This window comes from Octopus bimaculoides, chromosome 24 (assembly GCF_046866305.1).
Source record: "Octopus bimaculoides isolate indiv1 chromosome 24, ASM4686630v1, whole genome shotgun sequence".
NCBI classification, from domain to species: Eukaryota; Metazoa; Mollusca; class Cephalopoda; order Octopoda; family Octopodidae; genus Octopus; species Octopus bimaculoides.
Window position 1 is genome coordinate 27,236,415 of NC_142951.1, and position 19,604 is coordinate 27,256,018.

Genomic DNA, 19,604 nt, shown 5'->3' on the forward strand with positions numbered 1-19,604 from the left:
TTGTAGGGTAGGTGTGAGAGCCTGGATCTGGTCAGTTTGAACATAAAGCAGATTAAATATTTTGGCCGGATATGGCCAGTTTAAATTTTTTTTTTTTTTTTTTGATTTTGCATAATTGTAGGAATTCCTGTGTTGCTGAACATAAATTTGCAAAAAAATTTTCTGAAAATTCCCCCCCCCCCCCCCAAAAATAGAAAAGTTATGAAGGTTTACATGGCACGATTCAAGCAGAATTGTGCCTGTGAGGGGGTGGGGGTGGGGGGTGGGTGAAACCTGTTGTTAAGACCAAACTGTGAGGTTAGCAAAATGGCAAGCACCACTGGGGGGGGAAAATAAACAAGTAGTTTGACCATTGATGGCCATTATGAACATACCAATGGGTCAGCAGGAGGTTTAGATGGAGGTGGGGATGGGGTAGGAGACAGACGGTGAGGAGCGGTGGCATGGGGTGCACCGACGGCAGGCTCTGGCGGGTCGGAGAGGTCAGACCCCCAGTCGTCTTCTTCTTCCTCTTCCTCCTCCTCCTCCTCCTCCTCCTTTTTGTCGTCATCTTTCGCAACTGCGGCATGGGACGGAGTGACAGCAACGGGGGGAGGCAAAGCGAAAGAAGGTGGCGGCGGCGAGGGTGAGGGTGAGGGTGAGGGTGAGGGTGACGCTGGAGTAGGAAGAGCGGCAGGAGGAGCAGCAGGAAGAGTTGTCACTGTTTCAGCTGCTGCTGCTTCCTTTTCTACTTGTTTTGGCAGTGGTGGTAGTGGTGGTTGTTGTTGTTGTTGTTGTGGTTGTAGTGGTTGTAATAGTGGTTGTTGGTGGTTGTCCTGTCCGAAACGACGGTTGGTGTCGTCGTCGGAGATGCCAGTGTCACATACCACCTCTGCTTCGTTGTACGTAAAGTCCTCTTCTGTCGGATCGCTGCTCTTGTCCTCGTCACTTGGTTTGTACACAAACTTCCCTTCCGCTTCGGCTTTCAGCATTTCTTCCACGGGGTTCCTTTCAGAGTTCAACTAAAGACAGGGAAACAAAAAAACAAAAAAACAAAAAAATTATTAAATGAAGGAAAGACAACTCAAATGGATTCATTTCAAAACACAACAAAAGGTCACCCATGCTTTTCTTTAACCCTTTAGCATTTAAACCAGCTATATCCGGCCAAAAGTATTCTGCCTATTCTATGTTCAAACTGGCCAGATCTGGTCTCTCACACCAACCCTACAATATCATCATCATCATCATCATCGTTTAACGTCCGCTTTCCATGCTAGCATGGGTTGGACGATTTGACTGAGGACTGGTGAAACCGGATGGCAACACCAGGCTCCAATCTGATTTGGCAGAGTTTCTACAGCTGGATGCCCTTCCTAATGCCAACCACTCTGAGAGTGTAGTGGGTGTTTTTACGTGCCACTGACACGAAGGCCAGTCAGGCGGTACTGGCAACGGCTACGCTCAAAATGGTGTATTTTATGTGCCACCCGCACAAGAGCCAGTCCAGGGGCACTGGCAATGATCTTGCTCGAACGACTTTACACGTGCCAGGAAGGCAACGCTGGGCACAGGTGCCATCACGATTTCACTTTCACTGGCCCCAACAGGTCTTCGCAAGCAGAGTTTCGTGTCCAACGAAGGAGTGTCTTTATTAATAAGTTTGCTCAAACAAGGTGGTCGCGGGACTGAACAAAACGTAAATATACTTACTGGTCGGCTGCCGTAGGCTGTGGCCGGCAAAGACATAGAATACTGGGGCTGGAGATATTGCTCAGTTCTGAAAGTGTCCTTCAAACCAGGGAAAAGGTTCTCGTAATCGGTTGGGTCTGCCAAAGAATCAGCAGCACGTTTGTTGATCTTAGACAAGGCTTCCCGCCACAGTTTTACAACTCTATAAGCAGAAGAAACACAGAGACATGTATCAGGGGAAAAAGTTGAAATGAAGCAAAAACAGAAGAGGCGAAAAGGAAATGAAAAATGAATAGGCGCAGGAGTGGCTGTGTGGTAAGTAGCTTGCTTACCAACCACATGGTTCTGGGTTCAGTCCCACAGCGTGACACCTTGGGCAAGTGTCTTCTACTATAGCCTCTGGCCGACCAAAGCCTTGAGAGTGGATTTGGTAGACGGAAACATATACACACATATATATGTGTGTATGTGTGTCAGTGTTTGTCCTCCCACCATCACTTGACAACTGATGCTGGTGTGTTTACGTCCCGATAGAATAAGTACTAGGCTTACAAAGAATAAGTCCTGGGGTCAATTTGTTTGACTAAAGGCAGTGCTCCAGCATGGCCGTAGTCAAATGACTAAAACAAGTAAAAGAGTATGAGGTGATGAAACCAGTGATAGATATTTACATGTACAGTTGTTTAGCCCTAGGTCAACCTAGATTCAGTAAACCAATGATTCAAACACGTCTGCTATGACAATCTATACACTACATATCTCAGTCTTCTGTCATCTCCTTCGTAAGGTTAAGTGTTTTGAAATCAGCCTTTGATACTAAGTGACTGAATATTCGACACACAAACCATCGTCATCATTTAACGTCTGCTTTCCATGCTGGCATGGGTTGGACGGTTTGATTGAAGACTGGTGAGCCAGAGGCTGCACCAGGCTCAATCTGAACTGGCAAAGTTTCTACAGCTGGATGCCCTTCCTAACGCCAACCACTCCGAGAATGTAATTCTTAATGTAATTCTCAGTTGGAATCAGTCTGACAAAGCTGGGTATTTGAATTACAGAAATGATCCTGGTCTGGTCATACCACCCTTTGGCAGGGACAACCACCTTAGGCATTGGCACCCTTCGCACCCATCAAGATGAAAAGGCTCAATTGCCAAAGATTAACTACTCGGATATGTGCTAATGCTGACGAAGGACCTTTGAATTCAAATATGCCTAGATTCCTAGTGAACAAACAGAGAGAATTTCACTCTCCTTAATTGCAGCCGATGTTTGCCAAGCAGGGGAGAGGAAAAGTAAAACAAGAGATTTCCAAGACACTGAAAATGGAAAGTATGTGAAACAATCAAGACAATATATGAGACTTACCGTGATATCTGGCTTGGTAGATATGTCCTGGCAAAGAAGGCAGCTTCGGGCAGACGGTTGGTGTTGATGAGGACTTCTAAACATTCATCAAGTCTGTGGAATTGAGAATGATAGAATGGTAAGTGATAGTATGAGGAATAGAATAAGGAAGAAATAAAACCGTGAATGACAGCATCTTGAGGAATAGAATGTGCAAAGATAGAACTGTGATAGAATGTGTAGTGGTAGAACTGTGGTAGAACTGTAAAAGATAAAATGGTGAGGAATAGAATGGAGGGGAGGATAATAGAATGAGGACAATGAAATGGTAAGGATAAAATGGTAACAAATAGGTGAATAGACAATAGAAGGTATTTTATACAAAACAGACAAAAATAAAACAAAATATATAAATATTTCAGGAAATAGTATTAGTATTTACAGTGGTGGGTGTTTATACCTATTTAATAGGCATAAACCCAGCAGAACTGTGATTAAAGGCATTCCAGCTGGCCCCCTCACAACTTTTATTATTCAGATTCGGTGATTCTACCACCCACCAGCAATGAGATACAGAGGCTTCATAGTTTCAAGGTGTAATATAACTGCCGCTGTCACCACCACCAGACTGATACTTACTTGACCGCATAAATCCTCCACCCCCACCACCACCGCTGCTGCTACTGTCATGTCCTCTCTGCTCCACTTCCAGAAGTGAAAGTTGATCTTGATGGGATTTGAACTCTGAATGTAAATAAATGTAAGGCCCATCACCTAAGGCACTACCAATTCTGGCAATCCATACCCTAACAAGAGAGGCAGCAGCAGCAGCAACAACAGTAACAGCAACATGTTGTGTTGGTAGTAAGACACAGTGGGATGGGATGTGGAGGAGACAGTCGATTATATCAACCCCAGTATTCAACTGGTACTTATTATTTTATCGACCCCTGAAAAGATGAAAGGCAAAGTTGATCTTGGCGGAATTTGAAGGATACAGCAAGATATTAGCAATAAAAGTCTAGAGGAAACAAAAACAAACACTCACTTTCCAAGAGCAAAGTAAGAGAGGAATGCAACATTATTCTGTGAGGCTTTCTCTGCTGTTTGACCAAGACGAAGGACCATGTCTGTGTTACCAGCAGATGTAGCCAGTAGGAGAAGGCCACCAAAGTCCTGTGCTTGGTGGAGACACTCTTGAGCCAGTCCAAACTCACACTTGTTGATAGCCAGCTCAGCAAGAAGTTTCCATTTCTGCTCAGACTGAAAACATGGAAAAGAGAATTTTATATACCTGTTTATATATATATAGTGTGAACAAGCTATCTTTAAGATAGCATGTTATTACATTGGTTTGATATCATTGTATCATATGTTCCTACAGCTTATATGCATAATTATACATGTGACACATATATGGAAGAATGCTGGCAAGACATGCAACATGAATGAAGTTTGAAAATCAGAAATAGAAAATGTAAAAATGAAATGCAATTATTTTAAAAGAACATGCATTTATAATGCAATAAAAATTACTACCTAAATACTGCCAATAAATTTTAATATATACACACACTACACAATGTACAAAAATTGTAGCCCAAGCAGGTACACGTCACTCTGACTGATTATTATTGGTCATTGTGCATGCGTTACCAGAAGTCCCTAATAAACATGTATTAAAAAAAAAATTTAATCAAAGATACTTATGTTAAAACAATGGCGTAGGATTGGCTGTGTGGTAAGTAGTTTGCTAACGAACCACATGGTTCTGGGTTCAGTCCCACTGCGTGGCACCTTGGGCCAGTGTCTTCTACTATAGCCTCGGGCCGACCAAAGCCTTGTGAGTGGATTTGGTACACGGAAACTGAAAGAAGCCTGTCGTATATATGTATGTATGTATATATATATGTGTGTGTGTGTGTGTGTGTGTGTGTGTGTTTGTTCCTCCCAACATTGCCTGACAACTGATGCTGGTGTGTTTACGTCCCCATAACTTAGCAGTTCAGCAAAAGAGACCGATAGAATAAGTACTAGGCTTACAAAGAATAAGTCCTGGGGTCGATTTGCTCAATATACATATATATATATATATATATATACAATATATAAACAAAAGAATTAAATTAGAGTAACTTTGCAAAAGCATGTTTACTGACAAAGAGAGTTAAAAAACGTTTTAGGAGAAATATGAATATTACAAACTCACCTCAGCTTCTTTCGCAAGTTGATAGGCCACTCGGAGGTCACCCAGTTGTAAAGCCAGTTCAAATTTATGTTCAGGGTCACAGGTCACTGCAAGAGCTTGAGATTTGAAACCCTGCATAAAAGGAACAGTTACTCATGTTAGTACCAATTCATCATACAAACAAACACACACACACACACAGATCAGTTTACACTGTTAACAGACACAAACTGTGCCCAAAACAAAGCAAAGTCAACAGCCAAAAGTTCAATCCCAGTAATCTGGTCACCATTATCATGCGACTAATCCTTTTAGCCCTGTCTTAACCCAATAAGTCCCAGAGTACTTAAATTTCTGAATATAGGCGCAGGAGTGGCTGTGTGGTAAGTAGCATGCTTACCAACCACATGGTTCTGGGTTCAGTCCCACTGCGTGGCACCTTGGGCAAGTGTCTTCTATTATAACCTCGGGCCGACCAAAGCCTTGTGAGTGGATTTGGTAGACAGAAACTGAAAGAAGCCTGTCGTATATATATATATGTGTGTGTGTGTGTGTGTGTGTGTGTGTGTGTGTCTGTGTTTGTCCCCCCAACTTCGCTTGACAACCGAGGCTGGTGTGTTTACGTCCCCGTAACTTAGCGGTTCGGCAAAAACAGACCGATATAATAAGTACTAGGCTTACAAAGAGTAAGTCCATGGGTCGATTTGCTCGACTAAAAAAGGCGGTGCTCCAGCATGGCCGCAGTCAAATGACTGAAACAAGTAAATGAGTAAAGAGAGAGTAATTACTTTTAATTTTTTACAGATGATTGAAAATAGGCTAAAATGAAAAAAATAATTATCAAAACTCTTACTTCAAGTAGAAATGGAAATACTCGGTGTCCTATAAATAGGACACTGAGACAATGTGATATAGCTTATTTAATGTTTTCATTTAGTGTCCTATTTATAGGACAGTGGGAGTTAACTACATCTGTCCCACTCTGTCTCTTGAATAGAAGCAACAGTTGCTTTTATTCCTTCAAACAAGCTGGTCTCGTACCACCTTTATCCTGGCCTAAAAGTTCTGATTAAGCTCCAAAATTTTAATTAGGTATCACTGAATCCAGTCATCATCATCATCATCATCGTTTAACGTCCACTTTCCATGCTGGCATGGGTTGAACGGTTTGACTGGGGACCGGTGAGCCAGATGGTTGCACCAGGCTCCAATCTGATCTGGCAGTGTTTCTACAGCTGGATGTCCTTCCTAACGCCAACCACTCCGAGAGCATAGTGGGTGCTTTTACGTGCCACCGGCACGAGCGCCAGTCAGGTGGTACTGGCAACGGCCAGGCTCAAATGGTGTTTTTACGTGTCACCTGCACGGGAGCCAGCCCAGCGGTACTGGCAACGCCCTCACTCATCCAAAAACTGAATTTAAATAACAAAAATAAACAGTCAGCCCGCATAGCTCAGTCGGTAGAGCATCAGACTTTTAAGAACTGTCGAGTGATGAAATCTGAGGCTCGCGGGTTCAAGTCCCTCTGCGGGCGATCAGACTTTTTATAGGCGCAGGAGTGGCTGTGTGGTAAGTAGTTTGCTTACCAACCACATGGTTCCGGGTTCAGTCCCACTGCGTGGCACTTTGGGCAAGTGTCTTCTACTATAGCCTCGGGCCAACCAAAGCCTTGTGAGTGGATTTGGTAGACGGAAACTGAAAGAAGCCCGTCGTATATATGTATATATATATATGTATGTGTGTTTGTGTGTGTGTGTTTGTCCCCCCACCTTCGCTTGACAACCGATGCTGGTGTGTTTACATCCCCGTAACTTAGCGGTTCGGCAAAAAGAGACCGATAGAATAAGTACTAGGCTTCCAAAGAATAAGTCCTGGGGTCGATTTGCTCGACTAAAGGCGGTGCTCCAGCATGGCCGCAGTCAAATGACTGAAACAAGTAAAAGAGTAAAAGAGTATTGGACAACAAACGAGAACAATCACAACCAGAGAGTTCTTTCTATGACTGACCTGTTTTTCCAAAAAGTGGGCCACTCTGGTCCGCTGCTCCCTAGGGATTGTGGGCAGAACCTTGTCAGCAGTCTCAAAGTCGCGTCTCATCACCACAGTTTGGTATTCCAGAACAGACAACAGCAGGGAATAGCTGACAACATTGAGTTCCTTATCGCCAAGATAGAGACGGTTATCCTTTGGAATGTATCCCAGTAGGTACATCACTCTGATAACGGAATGGAATAAAGAATAGTGGAATAGCAGAATAAGAAATAAAAGAATAATGGAATAGCAGAATAAGAAATAAAAGAATAATGGAATAGCAGAAGAAGTAATAAAGAAAACAAAAAAAAAAAAAGAAAAGAAAATGGCAACAAACAAAGATGATAATTCTTATATATTCATTTACCAACTTTTCAGTCTTTTGGCTGTGGCCATGCTGGGGCATTTGCCCTCAAGTGTTTTAGTTTATGATATTGGACCCCTCCCCCGTACTTTGGCAGTTATGGCTTAGTCTACTTTAAAGTGAAGGGATATGACTTAACCTCACCCTCTAAAAAATATTAAAAAAAAAAAAATTTTGTTTGACGCACCGATCTACACAAACACTACACAGCATAGGTGCAAGCGTGGCTGTGTGGTAAGAAGTTTGCTTCCCAACCACATGGTCCTGGGTTCAGTCCCACAGTGTGACGACACCTTGGGCAAGTGTCTTCTACTATAGCTGCGACCTGGCCAAAGCCTTGTGAGTGGATTTGGTGTATAGAAACTTAAAGAAGCCCGTTGTGTATGTATGTATGTATGTATGTATGTGTGTGTGTGTGTCTTTGCATATGTGTTTGTCCTGTTTGACAACCGGTGCTGGTGTGTTTACATTCCTGTAACTTAGCAGTTCAACAAAAGAGACCAATAGAATAAGTCCTGGGGTTGATTTGTTTGACTAAAGGCAGTGATCCAGCATGGCCACAGTCAAGTGACTGAAATAAGTAAAAGAATAAAAGGAAAAAAAATGTTTTAAATCATCATCATCATCGTTTAACGTCCGCTTTCCATGCTAGCATGGGTTGGACGATTTGACTGAGGACTGGTGAAACCGGATGGCTACACCAGGCTCCAATCTAATTTGGCAGACTTTCTACAGCTGGATGCCCTTCCTAACGCCAACCACTCAGAGAGTGTAGTGGGTGCTTTTATGTGTCACCCGCACGAAAACGGCCACGCTCGAAATGGTGTCTTTTATGTGCCACCCACACAAGAGCCAGTCCAGGGGCACTGGCAACGATCTCGCTCGAAAACCCTACAAGGTCAGTCAGGCGGTACTGGCAACGGTCACGCTCAGGATGGTACATCTTATGTGCCACCCGCACAAGAGCCAGTCCAGGGGCACTGGCAACGATCTCACTTGGCTTGCCGGGTCTTCTCACGCACAGCACATTTCCAAAGGTCTCGGTCAGTCGTCATCGCCTCGGTGAGGCCCAATGTTCGAAGGTCTTGCCTCACCACCTCAGCCCAGGTCTTCCTGGGCCTACCTCTTCCACGGGTTCCCTCAACTGTTAGGGAGTGGCACTTTTTCATGCAGCTATCCTCATTCATTCACACATTCTCTTGTAACTTCGAGATTTCAGTGATGTGATTATTTATTTTTGCAATGACATTGCAGGGTAGGTGTGAGAGGCTAGATCTAGTCAGTGTGCATGTAAAACAGGTAGAATATTTCAGGCCAGGTATGGCTGGTTTAAATGCTAAAGGGTTAAGAAGCAGAGAGGAAAGGGAAGAAGAAAAACATGACTTACCTGTCCAGGTGTGCAATGGTGACGATCTCACCGCCAACATAGTAGTTGAGTCGGTTGACTCCATTGGTGTAAATAAAACAATCACCAACCCAAATACCAGTCCGGACCGATTCTTCAATCTCACCAACAACCTTTGGGAGAAAATAAAGTTTTAGCCATTATGGAATCATCATTTGCAGGTTTTTCGTGTGTGTGTTTTCGGATTTAGGGAGAAAGATGAAATGATTTAATAGAGACACAGGGCTACACATTTCAAAGGCAAGCAAGATGTTTGGTTGATTGTATCAATGTCTGTACTAGACTGGTACTTCATTTTAGTGACACTAGATGGCCGAAGGGCAAAAAATGACCGTGGCAGAATTCAAGATCAGAATGTACAGGGACATCACCATCGTTTTAAAGTTCCACGTTTTTGTGTTTGTATGGATCAGACAGAATTTATTGAGGCTGGTTTTCTATGACCGGATGCCCTTCCTATAGTTCATCCCAGTTGTTTACGAGAATGGTAATGTCACCCCAAGACCAAAAATGTTTTCATGGAAGATGGGAAAGAACGACACTGCTTGTATGACAGTGGCACTTGTTTACAACTATCATGTGATGCCAAGACAAAGAGGTGCACAACTGCACACAAACATACATACAGGCATGCACACTTACACACACACACACACACACACACACACATAACAGGCTTCTTTCATTATCAACAAACCAAATCCACTAACAAGGTTTTGGTCAGCTCAGAGCTATAACAGAAGAGACTCGTGTTTGTTTGTTTGTTCATGGACAAGATATCTCAAGACCGCTGGATGGATTCGAATGAGACTTTCAGGGATGTTTGGCCTCATGACTGGCACAAACTGATTAGATTTTGGGATCGATCCAGCAGTGTACAAGGATTGCGGATTAATTTGCCTGTTTTTTACTTAATTTTTGAGAGTGGTTGGGTTCGTTTTTAATATTCCCGTTTGTGAGAGCAATCGAGTCTATTTCATATATTCTCATTTTAAAAAAATCATCTCCAGCTAATCGTTGTAAAGTGGTTGGTATTAGGAAGGGTGTCCAACCATAGAAACCAAACCAAATCAGACAGGAACCTGGTGCAGCTCTCCAGCTTTGGTCAAACTGTCCAACCCATGCCAGCATGGAAAAAGGACATTAGAGGAGGATGATGATGATTATATGTATGTATCTATCTGTGTGTGTGTGTGTGTGTGTGTACATGTTAATGCACACCCAACTTCATTGGACAGGGACAGAAGGTAAGGTACTTACATCAAAAGCTTCCTCAATACCGTCTTCAGTGACCCCTTCCTTAGTATCCTTAGCCTTCTCAAATGCCTCAGCTGAGTACTTAAGGATGAAGAATGACTGCTCAGTAGAGATACACACCAATTCTCCATTGTCACTCCAGTAGATCTAAAGAAAAAGAGAAAGAGAGAGATATACAAAGCGAGAAACAGAAAAAGTTAGACTAAGACAGAGAGAGAAGTAGAGACAAAAAGAGAGAGAGGCAATAAATAAACAGACACAACACTAACGCCACCACCATAACTAAGAGCATCTGCAACATGAATAGAGAGGATACTCACATGTTTTGGTGTTATTTCGATTCTTCTAATAAGGTCTGTTGTTTCCCAGTCATAAAAAGCTAAACCACTAACAGAACGTACTCCGAGTAGATGGCCACCATAGATACCTGGCAAAAGAGGACATTCATTATACACAAACACATATAATTATTTTAATTTGCTTAATGCTTTGCCATTCAGATTACTCTGTCAAATGAATTGCTTAATTAGTAACATTATTTTGATTTAATTATGTATTACCTTGTAGCTTTGAGATGTTAATGATGTCATCATCATCATCATCGTTTGACGTCCGCTTTCCATGCTAGCATGGGTTGGACGATTCGACTGAGGACTGGTGAACCGGATGGCTACACTAGGCTCCAATCTGATTTGGCAGAGTTTCTACAGCTGGATGCCCTTCCTAACGCCAACCACTCAGAGAGTGTAGTGGGTGCTTTTACGTGTCACCCGCACGAAGGCCAGTCAGGCAGTACTGGCAACGGCCACGCTCAAAATGATGCATTTTATGTGCCACCCGCACAAGAGCCAGTCCAGGGGCACTGGCAATGATGTTGCTCGATCTCGTCATTGTTTATTTTTAGAATGACATTGCAGGATAGATGTGAGAGGCCAGATCTGGCTGGTTTGAACATAAAACAGCAAGAATATTAAGGCTGGATACAGCTGGTTTAAATGCTAAAGGGTTTCGTAGCCCTGTATCTTCTCTACAACAAGACAACACTGCCTGCCCCTGTTGTCCTTTTGTTGTCTTGCAAGTTATTTGGCAACCTCACTAGGGTTAGTGGCATGCAAAAAAAAAAAAGGCACCCAGTACACACGGCAAAGTGGTTGGTGTTAGGAAGGAGCATCTGGCCATAGAAATCATGCCAAAGCTGACATGGAGCATGTTGTAGCTCACTGGGTCCTATCACAAACAACATATGCAAGAGAGGCACTTGTGCCGGTGACACATAAGGGGTACCTGTGTTGGTGACATGTTAAAGGCACCCATGCCAGTGACACATGAAAGGAACCCACGTTGGTGACACGCAAGGGGCACCTGTGCCGGTGACACATAACAGGCACTTATGCCGACGACAAGTTAAAAGTATAAGGCTCCTGTGCAGGGGACACATACAAGGCCCTTGTGCCGGGGACATGTTAAAGGCACCCGTGCTGATGACAAATAAAGGGCACCCCTGCCAGTGACACGTAAAGGGCAATGTGCCAGTGACATGTAAAAGGCAATCATTACACTCTCGGAGTGGTAGGCATTAGGAAAGGTATCCAACCGTAGAAACCAAGCTGAACTAGACTGGAGCCCAGTACAGACCTTCGGTTTACCAGTTCCAGTCAAACTGTCTAACCCAGGGGTTTTCAAACTGTGGTCCGCGGACCACAGGGGGTTCGTAGACAGCAAATACTTTTTATGGGCAATTTGATTTTATATGATTTTTAATCGAAATCTTTTTATTGACAATAAACCTATTTGTTAAATACTGTTAAATAAATAAATGCAAAAATATGTTATTTTAAGCAAATATTTATGTATAAATTTCATAAGCGCTTATAAGGGGGTCCCTAAGGTAAAGCCTGAAATATAAAGGGGTCCGCAAGTCAAAAAGTTTGAAAACCCCTGGTCTAACCCATGCCAGCATGGAAAATGGACGCTAAATGATGATGATGAGACAAATAAGTCAGTTTGACTGACAGACAGATGCACTGATAGACTAACAGACATAGATATAGTTCTTAATGCCCAAATACAATATGAAAATACCACATTTGTGTAGAGGTGTGAAAGGAGATGATTATTAAACAGTTTCACTGACCTTCTGCACCAAAATCAGGTTTGAATGTCTTCTGCTCCTTGAAGTTCTTGGAGATCTTCACCAAACTGTTACTCTCTCGGATGGCATAGACAGCGGAATCATTGCTCCACACAAATTCCTGTGCAGGACCGAAACTCTTGTTCCTCAGTGCCATTGCTGTGTAGATAATGTACTCTCCATCGCCACACACCACCACAAATCTGTAACAGACGCAACACAGACATCACAGTTTTAGCTGATTATCATTTGCATCTATATATCGTGTGTGTGTGTGTGTGTGTGTGTGTGTGTGTGTATGTATGATATGTGTATGTATATATACTCTTTACTTGTTTCAGTCATTTGACTGCGGCCATGCTGGAGCACCGCCTTTAGTCGAGCAAATCGACCCCAGGACTTATTCTTTGGAAGCCTAGTACTTATTCTATTCGTCTCGTTTGCCGAACCGCTATGTTACGGAGACGTAAACACACCAGCATTGGTTGTCAAGCGATGTTGGGGGTATAAACACAGACACACAAACATATATATATACATATATACGACGGGCTTCTTTCAGTTTCCGTCTACCAAATCCACTCACAAGGCTTTGGTCGGCCCAAGGCTATAGTAGAAGACACTTGCCCAAGATGTCACGCAGTGGGACTGAACCCGGAACCATGTGGTTGGTAAGCAAGCTACTTACCACACAGCCACTCCTGCGCCTGTGCATGTGTATTTATGTATATGATAGAGCGGGTACATCTTTGATCACAGGCGTACTGGATCAGGGATGACCTGGGGCTAAACAGCAACATGGCCATGGCTGGAACACTTCTGATCATAGTTTTACAGGATCAGAACTGACCTAGGGCTAAACAACACTGCTACAAACACTTACAGATGACAATGTAAGTAGTGACCAACCTGCCATTAGGGTTGTGTTGTATGCTCTGTGGATAAACCTCACAACTGCCCATGTCCTTCACTGCGAGGGGCAATCTTTCGCCATCCCGGATTTCTTGGTCCCCAATGGTCTTGATGTTCGCTTGCTGGATCTCCGAGTGTTTTGCCCAAATGATTTTACCGTTGACATCCATGGTCATGGCTGGTTCTTCACGGCCAAGCTACAAAAAATAAATAAATAAATAAATAAATAAATAATACAAAAAATAATGATGGCAATGGTGATGATGATGATGATGATGGTGGTAGTGTGAAAGTGCTGAAACGTTGGCTGTGGTGGTGGTGATGCAATTTTTTTTTCCCTATGTGCAGTGAATTCAGGAACACATAACTTCAATGTGTCTCTCTTTTTAACCCTTTAACATTTAAACTAGCAATATCTGGCCCAAATTTTCTACCTGCTTTAAGATGAAAAAGGCCAGATCCAGCCTCTCACACCTACCCAACAAATTTTTCCACAAGAGCAGCAATTATAGGGGAGGGGATGAGTCCATTACATCAACCCCAGCATTCAACTGGTACTTCTTTTATTGACCCCAAAAGGATGAACGGCAAAGTCAACCATAGCGGAATTTGAACTCAGAACGTAGCAACGGGTGAAATGCCACTAAGCATTTTGCTCGGCATGCTAACAATTCTGCCAGCTCGCCACCTAAATATTAATAATAATAATCCTTTCTTGATAATAATAATAATAATAATAATAATGATGATGATGATGATGATGATGATGATGACAGTATCTTACCTTTATGATGATGCTTCCTTCATCGTAACCAAGAGCAACGTTGTTTGATCCCTTCTGACAGGCAATAGTCCAAACTCTTTCCAATCCATAATTCAGTGTACTCTCGAGGCGGTAAGTGTTGGCGTGCCATATCCTGACAGTTCCTAGCAAAAGAGATATTACACTCAGAAGTCAATTTTTGAAAAAAAAATGTATGTGGAGGGCAAGGAGCAGGAGTAAATATACTAGTTCAACTGTTCTCTTTAACCACCACGTTCACCAACAATTTCTTATATGGTGGAACGGGCTTTACTGAGTCAAGAGAGATTATCAGTTAAAACTAACAATGTGTTGAAGTAATCTTCTTCATTAGTCACACACAAATATACTAGCTGTTTATGTATCAGAAACACACAAAACCAGCCATCATCATCATCATCATTGTCGTTTAACAATGGCTTTCTATGCTGGCATGGGTTGGCTGGTTTGACTGAGGATTGGTAAGCCGGGAGGCTGCAACCAAGCTCCCAATCTGATCTGGCAAGGCTCCTACAACTGGATGCCCTTCCTATCGCCAACCACTCTGAGAGTGTAGTGGGTGCTTTTTACATGCCGCCCGCATGGGAGCTAATCAGATGGCACCGGCATCGACCACACTTGAATGGTGAATTTTACATGCCACCGGTACAGGAGCCAGTTAGGTGGCACAAGCATTGACCATGCTCGAATGGTGCTTTTTATGTGCCACCGGCACAAGAGCCAGTCAGTTGGTACTGGCATCAATCACACATGAATGGTGCATTTTATGTGCCACCAGTATGAAATACATGTAAGCACACCAACTGTAGGATATGAGAGGATGCTAAAAAATTAGACGTGTAGTCCCTCTTTCATTTCTGAAAGTTTTGCATAATGCTCAATCCTTTGAAATTTCTTTAAAGCAACTTACCATCTTCGGAACCAGTCAAAATGATGGGCAACTCTGGATGAAACGCAACAGCCGACAGATTCTGGGCATGACCCTCCAGGGTCTGTACACAAGTTTTGTTCTAGAAAAAAAGAGAAAGAAAGATTCCAAGTGTTATAAAGGTCATAGGTTAGGCAATTGTACGTAATACAGTTTTCCTGACTTAACATGACTGTGTGGTAAGAAGCTTGCTTCCCAACCACATGGTTCTGGGTTCAGTCCCACTGTGTGGCACCTTGGCCAAGTGTCTTCTATTGTAGCCTTGGGCTGTCAGTGGATTTGGTAGACAAATACTGAAAGAAGCCTGTCGGATATATATGTATATGTTTATGTGTGTGTGTGTGTCTTTGTGTCTGTGTTTGTCCCTGGTGTGTTTACGTCCCTGTAACTTAGCAGTTTGGCAAAAGAACCAATAAAATAAGTATTAGGATTACAAAGAATAAGTCCTGGGGTCAATTTGTTCAACAAAAGTCAGTGCTCCAGCATGGCCACAGTCAAATGACTGAAACAAGTAAAAGAATACACATATATATATATATATATACACACACACATATATATAAATCATCATCATCATCATCGTTTAACGTCCGCTTTCCATGCTAGCATGGGTTGGACGATTTGACTGAGGACTGGTGAAACCGGATGGCAACACCAGGCTCCAATCTAATTTGGCAGAGTTTCTACAGCTGGATGCCCTTCCTAACGCCAACCACTCATATAAATATATGTAACAAATGAAATGGTATTTAGTTAAGTGCCAATTTCAAATTCTATCCAAGCCAACTTTGCCCTCCCTTCAACAGAGCTTTGCATTAAAAGCTTCTCTGGTAGTTCCAGATCTTGACCTTTTGTATAAGTGACTTTACCTGGTAGTCCCAGATCTTGACCAGTCTGTCATCAGCTCCAGATATCAGATATGGTTTATCACCACCGGAATAATAGTCTACGCAGTTGACTCCTTTCTCGTGACCCTCCAAGGTAAAATTTGGTGTTGACGATCCCAGCTGCCACACCTACAAAAAAAAAAAAAAGCAAACAAGAAAAATATAAGCAAAGATATCAGTAAAAATCAACATTATTTATTTTACTGGTTTCAGTCATTTGAATGTGGCCATGCTGGAGCAATGCCTTTAGCCGAACGAATCGACCCCAGGACTTATTCTTTGTAAGCCTAGTACTTAATTCTGTTGGTCTCTTAGGCTGAACCACTAAGTTACGAGGATGTAAACACACCAACATCGGTTGTCAAGCGATGGTGGTGGTGGGCAACAAACACACACACAAACATATACATATGTCTGCATGTGTCTGTTTGTCTCCCACAACTGCTTGAACACTGGTGTTGGTGTGTTTACGCCCCTTTAACTTAGCGGTTTGGCAAAAGAGACCAATAGAATAAGTAACAGGCTTAGAAAAAGAAAAAAAAGTACCAGGGTCGATTCATTCGACTAAAATTCTTCAAAGCAGTGCTCCAGCATGGCAGCAGTCTAACGACTGAAACAAGTAAAAGATAAAAGATAGGAATGCTGGATTAGGACTGGCTTCAAGTTAAACAACAACAACAATAAAAGCACATGTGGCGATACACACACAAAAAAACAAACAACAAAATCACGTGGTGATACACACACACAAAAACAACAAAAGCACATGTGGTGATACACACAAAAAACAACAACAAAAGCACATGTGGTGATACACACAATATGTTGGGCGATGGCGATAGGGAGGTGGATGGTTGACCTACCTTAACCGTTCTGTCAAGGGAAGCACTGGCAAACGTATTATTGTCCTTAGGGTTAATGACAATTTGCATGACGTAGTGGGTATGTCCCTCAAATACCTGGGTACATGCCCATTTCTTCTCCCAGTCCCACAGCTTGATTAACATGTCATCTGGAATAGAGAGAAATAACATCATTAATTATTATGATTAGAGATGATGGGTATGGGTGGGTGATGTGGAGGTGGAGAATGGTAATGAGGGAGAAGAAGAGTTGTTTATATGGGTGTATGAATTATTAAGGGACACAATATAAAGCTGGCAGCATGCCCATGGCAGAAAGGGTGCACGGGATGGCATTTCCCCCACACTATTCAATGGTGAAGCCTCAGATTTACTCCACTTAAAACATTACTACAAACTAGTGCCCACCCAAAATATTCTGAAGCATCACCAGACACCAATGTCTGGCAACAGGCATGGCTGGCAGTAGGGCTAGGTGAAGGAATTTGGAATGGCTGGGTTACCTAGTAATACTGACAAACAAAAAAAACATCTGACTGAAATTTTTTTTAATTGTCCTCAGAGCATGGCATACATATTTGGCTCACAATGAAAGGCACGGTAAAGGAAATATGGGAAGACGGGGTTAGAAAAAGGGACAGTAGAGTATGAAGTGGTGGTGGTGGGTCACAAATTTGGTTTGTTCATGGGGTAAGGCAGGTGTTTGTTATGGTCTGGTCCGTATCTACTCACCGCTGCTTGTCAGGATGTATGGTTGAGTGGGATGCACTGCAATGGTACGAACATAGTCCGAATGTGCTTCAAACTGGAACACTCTCTCCAATGTGTTGTAGTTGAAAACACGGATATGCATGTCATCCTGGAAAAAAACGAAAACCCAGAAGAGATTAGTGCTCCCACCAACTCCACTTTGTGACAATCCCACACCTGAAACCGTCTGTTTAGGTCTGCTGCTTAGAATTTAACAAGGATTCATATAACGAACAAACTGGGTTTTGCTCAACAAGCTCCCTGCCACCTAGAAATGTAACTACATCACTTAATCACCGATATTTTATGCTAGTTTTCCAATGTTTGGACAGGCTGGATATGTTTGCTCCCTCACAATGTTCCACTTCTTGTTGCGGTCCCTTATTACATCTTTCGTGAGGTACAGTAGCTTGAGATTAGCCTTCACTGCATCTCTCTTGGGCTTTTTGGGTCAAGAATCATGAATATTTAGAAGCTGATATAGACGATTAAAATTATTCCGTGTACATGATGTCCTCAGTGGGAACCGGTAGGACACACCTTCTTAACTACTTTAGCTTTTAAACCAGCCATATTTGGCCTAAATATTCTACCTGTTTTAGGTTCAAACCAGCCAGATTCAACCTCTCACATCTACCCTACAATGTCATTTCCGAAATATTCAATCACATCATCAGAATCTCAAAGCTACATGATAATACATGGTCAATTGAAAACAATCATTATCCTCATCGTTTAACGTCCTCCTTCCATGCTGGCATGGGTTGGACAGTTTGGCATGGTCTTGTATGGCTGGATGCCCTTCTTAACACGAACCACCCTGCAGAGGAGGCTGAGTGCTTTTTATGTGGCACCAGCACAGGTGAGATCAGTTTCAGAATATATATATATATATATATATATATATACACACACACACACAATAGTAAGAAACTGTCAATAGACAGGTGCATCATGGAACAATAATACCTTGTGGCATTTGTTTGGCCCAAATTAACACAGATACTCCCAAATTATTTCCTTGCAGTTAGATGTTCATGAAATTTCTTATAAAACCCCAACCCTGCAAAAATAACTTGAGCAATGATACTTACAGATCCTGTAATAATCCAGTTCTTGCGGGACACAAACCTTGCAGCTCTCACGGGAAGATCACAGATCTCAAAAGATTTAATTAGTTGCTGCGAAAGACAAACAAAATAAAATAAATTAACGAGAATGATACGGGTATAGCAGTATAGGTTGATAAGTTCATTCAGCAACCATGTGACTCTGGGTTCCATCCTAGAGTGGGACACCCTGAATATCAGTAACTCTCGTCTCAAGTTGAATGGTACCTTGTGAATGGTATTTGACAGAAGGAAACTCTTCAGATGTCTGTTTTATATATTTATATATATATATATATATATATATATATTGTGTGTGTGTGTGTGTGTGTGTGTATTAAAATTCAAAATAAGTGTGGTATTATCTAAGAGTAGTGCTCAGATGGATGAGAGCTTAAAATCTGACTTCTTCATCCAGGGCTATTGCCTCCAATGTTGAAAATAGGCTATAAAAACAAGCTTCATTGAGCTGTAATGGAGGTAGAAAGGCAGATAAACACAAGTAGGCTTAATGTATATATTTACCTGAAATACAAAACACAGAATAAAAGAAGTAAATGAAAGGAGTTATGGAATAGTCTTATCTTGACAGCTGTTTCAGGGCACCGTGCTTTATGTTGTAACTACATAAATACATAAATGCCTATGACATCACAGGTGTGTGTAAGAACATAGGTTCCAATGGATTTGTTAGGCAAAGCCAGATCACCCTCCAGGTGTGTGTGCCTCAGTAAGGGGGCAGCTGATAAATCAGTGCAGCAAACATGTACCTTATTAGTTTGAGTAACATCTCTTAGATGGACTTAGCCATTTGTGAAAAATAAAAAGAGCGAAGTAAAGTAAGTAACAAAGTACTCGAGTTAATCAAAATGAACAAGAAAACTTTTGACGGTAGAACCCCAGCATGGCCACAAGCCAATCAAAGGTTATATTATATCATTAATCTCAGTGCAGAAGTG

At 42.3% G+C, this 19,604-nt stretch overlaps 1 protein-coding gene across 2 annotated transcripts in view; it reads right to left on the bottom strand.

Moving 5' to 3' along the window:
* LOC106877596 (coatomer subunit beta') overlaps window positions 1-19,604 on the bottom strand; it is a 28,570-nt gene that overhangs the window by 6,455 nt on the left and 2,511 nt on the right. The window contains exons 3-19 of one of the 2 annotated variants that reach the window (XM_089340980.1): window positions 18,631-18,717; window positions 17,519-17,645; window positions 16,787-16,935; window positions 15,906-16,052; window positions 15,019-15,118; window positions 14,091-14,233; window positions 13,304-13,503; window positions 12,398-12,597; window positions 10,584-10,690; window positions 10,267-10,410; window positions 8,989-9,119; window positions 7,214-7,421; window positions 5,228-5,338; window positions 4,067-4,281; window positions 3,040-3,132; window positions 1,693-1,873; window positions 867-1,001 (exon numbers count right to left, since the gene is read on the bottom strand). In XM_089340980.1, the coding sequence (XP_089197106.1) occupies window positions 867-1,001; window positions 1,693-1,873; window positions 3,040-3,132; window positions 4,067-4,281; window positions 5,228-5,338; window positions 7,214-7,421; window positions 8,989-9,119; window positions 10,267-10,410; window positions 10,584-10,690; window positions 12,398-12,597; window positions 13,304-13,503; window positions 14,091-14,233; window positions 15,019-15,118; window positions 15,906-16,052; window positions 16,787-16,935; window positions 17,519-17,645; window positions 18,631-18,717 (2,478 nt within the window). Of the gene's footprint in view, window positions 1-374; window positions 1,002-1,692; window positions 1,874-3,039; window positions 3,133-4,066; window positions 4,282-5,227; window positions 5,339-7,213; window positions 7,422-8,988; window positions 9,120-10,266; window positions 10,411-10,583; window positions 10,691-12,397; window positions 12,598-13,303; window positions 13,504-14,090; window positions 14,234-15,018; window positions 15,119-15,905; window positions 16,053-16,786; window positions 16,936-17,518; window positions 17,646-18,630; window positions 18,718-19,604 lie in introns of both variants that reach the window. The other variant, XM_089340979.1, reaches the window with a different exon arrangement.